The sequence below is a fragment of the Salvelinus sp. IW2-2015 genome, linkage group LG14 (genome assembly GCF_002910315.2).
Source record: "Salvelinus sp. IW2-2015 linkage group LG14, ASM291031v2, whole genome shotgun sequence".
Lineage (NCBI taxonomy): Eukaryota > Metazoa > Chordata > Actinopteri > Salmoniformes > Salmonidae > Salvelinus > Salvelinus sp. IW2-2015.
In genome coordinates, this window is record NC_036854.1 from 9,754,597 (window position 1) to 9,760,999 (window position 6,403).

General features: G+C 47.0%; 1 protein-coding gene across 1 annotated transcript in view; it reads left to right on the top strand.

The window, feature by feature from the left end:
- LOC111972906 (protein enabled homolog) overlaps positions 1 to 6,403 on the top strand; it is a 100,116-nt gene that overhangs the window by 76,809 nt on the left and 16,904 nt on the right. The window contains exon 5 of the mRNA XM_070446764.1: positions 4,467 to 4,852. Coding sequence (XP_070302865.1) covers positions 4,467 to 4,852 — 386 coding nt within the window. The remainder of the gene's footprint in view (positions 1 to 4,466; positions 4,853 to 6,403) is intronic.

The window sequence follows — 6,403 nt, forward strand, 5'->3', positions numbered from 1 at the left end:
GTGAAACAATTTAAGTCTAAAAAATCAATACATAATAGTAAATACGTTTTTCTTTATTTTTTACAATTTTGCTCAACTTCGTGCTAGGAGAGATTATGACACTACACACACTATGAAAGAGACACATATAGTAATATGAATCAATGTGTGAGTAACCAAAAAAGTTGTTAAACAAATCAAAATATATTTAATTTTAGATGTCTTCAAAGTAGCCACCTTTGCCTTGAGACAGCTTTGCACGCTACTTAGTTTCAACTCATCTCAACCCGCTTCAAATCAGGATCCGCCAGAGGCAATCTCCCTACTGCCAATCCTGACCAATACTATTCAAAGCGCACTAGATCGATATAGGTATCAACTCAACTTGGATCCCTTAACTGCGTGGCCTGATTCAATATGCAGAATGGCGACAAGTATCGCGCTGATCGACCTGTTTCAATACAAAAAGGGCAAATAATACCGCTTTAGATTTGAGGCCTGTTTCAATAACGCCGGCACTAGACATAAACCCTATCTTACCTGTTTCAATACGCAGAGACAATATCCCTGATCTACCTGTTTCATACGCAGAGGCAAATCCCTTGATCATGACCTGTTTCAATACACAGACAATGTCCCTGATCTGACCTGCTTTCAATACGCAGAGGCAATGTCCTGCTGATCTGACCTGTTTGATCAATACGCAGAGGCCCGAACCCTATCGGAACCTGGTACTGACCTGTTTCACTCACCGCAAATAAGGCAATATCCCTGATCTTACCTGTTTCAATACGCAGAGCAATATCCCTTTTACCTGTTTCAATACGCAGAGGCATATCCCTGATGGGACTTACCTGTTTCAAATACGCAGTGATGGCCAATATCCCTGAGCGACCTGTTTCCCCACCCTACGAAGCCAAAAGCGGGCGTTATGATATCCCTGAGGCTGACCTGTTTCAAACCAGAGACAATATCCCTGATCTTGACCTGTCAATACGCAGAGACAATATCCCTGAATTTCTGGTATGCCCTCTTTCAATCCCACGCAGTGAAGAGCCAAATATCTGTCCTGATGCGACCGGCTTTCAATACGCAGAGGGCAATATGCCGAACCCTGATCTGGACCTGTTCACCATGAGCGCAGAGGGTCAAATCTCCACAGATCTTAACACAGGCGGTGGTATCAGATACGCAGAGGCAATATCCGCTGATCTGACCTGTTTTCAATACGCAGAGACATAGTTCCCTGATCTACCTGTTGTCAAACGCGAGGCAATATCCCGGATATCATGAACCTGTTTCAAACACAGAGGCCAATATCCGTCTGCCTGTTCATAGCGGCTGACCTGATTTACTGTTTTCAAGTACGCAGAGACGAATATCCCCTTGATCTGACCTGTTTTCACTCACGCAGAAGACAACCATCACCTGATCGAATACCTGCTATCAGATACGCAGAGGACAATATCCCTTGATCTGACCTGTTTCAATACGCAGAGACAATATCCCTGATCTGACCTGTTTCAATTACGCAGAGGCAATATCCCTGATCTGACCTGTTTTCAATACGCAGGAGGCAATATCCCTGATCTGACCTGTTTCAATACGCAGAGGCAATATCCCTGATCTTACCTGTTTCAATACGCAGAGGCAATATCCCTGATCTGTACCTGTTTCAATACGCCAGAGCAATATCCCTTATCTGACCTGTTTCAATACGCAGAGGCCAATATCCCTGATCTGAACCTGTTTCAATACCACAGAGGCAATATCCCTGATCTGACCTGTTCAATACGCAGAGCGCCAATATCCCTGATCTGACCTGTTTCAATACCGGTGAGAGGCAATATCCCTCGATCTTACCTGTTTTCAATACGCAGAAGAGGCAATATCCCTACCGCCCTCTGACCTGTGTTCCTACAATACGCAGAAGGCAATATCCCTGATCTGACCGTTTCAATACGCAGAGGCAATATCCCTGAATCTGACCTGTTCCACATACGAGAGGCAATATCCCTGACTACCTGTTTCAATACGCAAGAGACAATTGCCCGTATTCTGACCTGTTTCAATACAAGAGCAATGTCCCTATCTACCTGTCAATACGCAGAGGGCCATATCCCTGATCTGACCTGTGCGTGCACATAGCGACTCTACAAAACTTGTTGGATGCATTGTGCGTGTTGTTTTGGTTTGGTTTCAGATCATTTTGTGGCCAATAGAAATGAATGGTAAATATGTATTGTGTCACTTTGGAGTCACCTTTATTGTGAATAAGAAAGAATATTTTCTTAAACACTTTACATTCATGTGGATGCCCTTGATTATGGTTCATCCTGAATGAGTCGTGATAATGATGAGTGAGAAAGTTACAGACGCCACAAACATCATACCCCAAGACATGCTAACCTCTTACCATTATAATAAACAGGGCGAGGTTAGCACTGAATTATCTGTAGTCATGGTAGCATCCACATTAATGGTAGACGTCGTTTAGAAACATTTCTATTTTTATTTACAATAAAAGTGACTCAAAATAAACTTACCATTCATTCTCATTGGGCACAAAATAATCAGAAACACAACCAAAACAAACAAAATGCATCCAACAAGTTTGATAGAATCACATGCTTGATGTAGTCATTGTGTGCTAAGGAATATGGTCCAAAATAATACACTCTTTGACGACTTTAACAATCATGTAAGTGAAATTTGTCCCAATACTTTTTGGTCTCCTAACATGGGGGGACTATGCACAAAAAGTGCTTGTAATTTTTAAAACCAGTTCACCGAGCACTGATATGAATGTCAATATCCTCAAATTTAGTACCTGACATTCTGCACTTACTTCATTAGCATTGTATAACATTTGAAAAGCGCTGGAGGGTATAGAGCCAAAACAACAACTAATGTGTACATGTTCCCCAATACTGTTGGGAGCTCAGTTTCTACCTGTAGAAATGCATATTCCAATCATGAGTTCATATCGGACCTCTGCAGCCAATTTTTGTTGGACTGAACAAGCTGATATTGAATTGTTTACGTACAGTGTTTGCTTGGTAATTGTTATGCCAGACAATAAAGTACACGCTGGATTACAGAGTACTTTTAAAATTATTTTATCTATGTATAAGATTCTCTCCTTATCAGTACAGAAAGAGAGGGCTGTAGCCAGAAGCGCAGACTAAGCTACGTGTGTTGTGTTTAACAACAGAAACGATGCAGAGGATAGCTGTGATTGCACACGGCTTGTCTTGTACAGTAATTACATAATGACAACAAATGACTAATAACTGAGATAAGCAAAAGCAGGCCGTCCAAGTGGACCAGCACCCTGCCTGGTCGTCTGCATGTGTGCGTTAGGCCCAGTGTGCGAAAACCCAGGTATCAAAGCCTCGTCGGCCTCATTACTTCTCCACTCGTTCTCTTACTGCCTCTTGGGGTCTCTCCCATGTTCTCTCTCCTCCCTCCTTGTCTCATCGTTCTCTCCCTCTTTCTCCTCCACCTCTGGGGCCTCACTCCATTCACCACTATATGTGTCTCCTTTCCTCACTCCTCTCTTCCCTCATCAACTCGGTGTTCTTCTCCTCTCCTCCCCCTCTTCTTTCTTCTCTCCTCTCTCCCCATCCCATCTGGTGTCTCTCTCTCCTCCTCACCTGCCTCTTCTCTCCTCTCGCCCACCCATCTGGTGTCTTCTCTCTGCCTCCTTCACCCTCCTCTTCTCTCCTCTCTCCCCACCCACATGGGTGTCTTCTTCTCTCCTCCTCACCTCCTCTTCTCTCCTCTCTCCCACCCATCTGGTGTCTCTCTCTCTCACCTCCTCTCTCTCCCCTCACTCCCCCCCCATCATCAGGGTGTCTTCTCTCTCCTCCTCACCTCCTCTTTCTCTCTCTCTCCCCACCCATCTGGTGTCTTCTCTCTCCTCCTCACCTCCTCTATTCTCTCCTCTCTCCCCACCCATCTGGTGTCTTCTCTCTCCTCTTCATCCTCATCTCCCATCGGTGTCTTCTCTCTCCTCCTCACCTCCTTCTTTCTCTCCTCTCCGCCCCACCATCTGGTGCTTCTTCTCTTCATCCTCCTCACCATCTTGGTGTCTTCTCTTCTCCTCTCTCCTCACCTCCGTCTTCTCTCCTCTCTCCCCACCCATCTGTGTGCTTCTCTCTCCTCCTCACCTCTCTCTTATCTCCTCTCTCCCCACCCATCTGGTGCGTTTCTCTCTCCTCCTCACCTCCTCTTCTCTCCTCTCTCCCCACCCATCTGGGTGTCTCTCTGCGTCTCCTCCTCACCTCCTCTTACTCCTCCTCTCTCCCCACCCATCTGGTGTCTCTCTTCTCTCCTCCTCACCTCCTCTTCCTCGTCCTCTCTCCCCACACCATCTGGTGTCTTCTCTCTCCTCCTCACTGCCTCTTATCTCTCCTCTCTCCCCACCCATCTGGTGTCTTCTCTCTCCTCCTCACCTCCTCTTCTCTCCTCTCTTCCCGTGGCAGGCAGCTGCTGGAGCTGCAGCGGCTGAAGGAGGTGGAGCGGGAGCGACTGAAGGAGGTGGAGCGACTGGAGCGACTGGAGCGTGAGATGCAGGAGAGGGAGCGAGAACGCCAACGCCAGGACCGGGAGCGCCAGGAGCGAGAGCGGGAGCGCTCCGAGCAGGAGCGCTCCGAGAGGGAGCGCACTGAGCAGGATCGCCTGGAGCGCGAGCGTCAGGAGAAGGAGAGAGAGCAGCTGGAGAGAGAGAGGGCGGAGAGAGAGAGGGAGCTGATGGAGAGAGAGAAGCAGGAGAGGGAGAGGATGGAGAACGAGACGCAGCAGGAGCAGGAGCAGCAGTTGGACAGCGAGCAGATGGACTGGGAGAGAGGGAGACGCATCTCCAACGCCGGTGAGCAGCCAAGGCTTTTTATTTACCACTTACACACACCTTAAACARACTCACACACATGCATGCACATACTTACACATTTACACACACCAACACACATATGCACACGTCTGATGTCCAGGACAGAGCAAGGTAGTACAATAGACACTGAAGTCACAGGACCGAACAAGATGACAGATCAGAATAGTRACCAACAGGTGAGTGGGTTTAGCTCTCACTTCCTTTAGCAGTAGTTCTTCCAAAGAGCCGTCTTGGGTGTAAAATCCCAGCGTGGCATTTAGCTGGAGTCTGAAGCGGACGTTGCCTATACTCAGCCATCCCTGGCCTCTCATTACTTAATGTGACTTATAGCCAGGCTCCTCTCCCATCTCTCTCTGCCCATATGCCTGTGTGTTGGACGGGCACGGGGAACAGCTTGAGTGGCCCTAGGGCATGGGGGGAGTGTTTGTGTTCTCTCAGCGAGCAGGCAAACACGCGCACACACACACTCCCCCCTCTCTTCCTACTTCTGTTTGACCAGGGATGGCTATGTCTACTGTATGTGTTGGTGGATGGTAGGGTACCCTAGCCAGCCTGCCCAGCAAAGCATAGGCAGGTGAGGGACTCAGGTTCTAGGGGTTGGTTAGATGAGAGATGGGCATTGCTGCTATATATTAAGCCAGATGGGGGCCAGTGTTGGCATGGTTGGCATGGTTCAGTGCCACACTCATCACATTAGCTGGGCTAGATTCTCCATGTTAGTCAGAGGCTAKAAATACACCAACAAGTCTAACATGCTGCCTGCCTGCCCAGGGGGAGGGGCCATCATATTAACATTACCATGAACATGTCTAAGGCATTATGGTATCGAGTAGATTTGATTTTTCCTCTGGCATTTTGTACAATAAATGTGTACACGACACAATTTCCACAGTACATGACAAGACAAACACCATCATTAATGTTGCACTGCATGTTAACATTTGGGGTGCTTTTGAAGTGTGCGAATGCACTTTTCATATGTTTCTAGTTGTCTTTCCTGCAGGAAAACATACATGTGTGCTATTGGCCTACTGTACATAGCCTCGCAGAAACTTTGGGTTGGATTTCCAATTCCATTCATAGTATGTTTAGTATACCATTGGATGTCTGTGGAAGTCATGCTGTGTGTAAATAACCATGCTCGACCTCTAACAACACTTAAACCAACCCGGTGTTGTGGAGGAGAGGTCTGCTAGTAGGGCATCTATGGATGAGCTTCTTGATGTGTCTGTAACTCTGTAGTCTGTCTCATGTTAGCTATAGGCCTTATCACATTAGAAACAACAAGGAGTTCCTTGTGTGTCGACCTCATTAATCCAGCCATTCCTAACGGTCCTCTGATGGAAATCCTTGCTGAAAGTGGTGGTTTTAAGCCCGCCCCTCACTCCACTGGTCTCTCTCTTCTTTAGGCCACTCTAGTTAGTGTGTATGTCCATTTTGGGCTTTAGTGAGAGGTGTGTGTGTGTGTGTGTGTGTGTGTGTGTGTGTGTGTGTGTGTGTGTGTGTGTCTTTATGGGTTACTACTCTGGG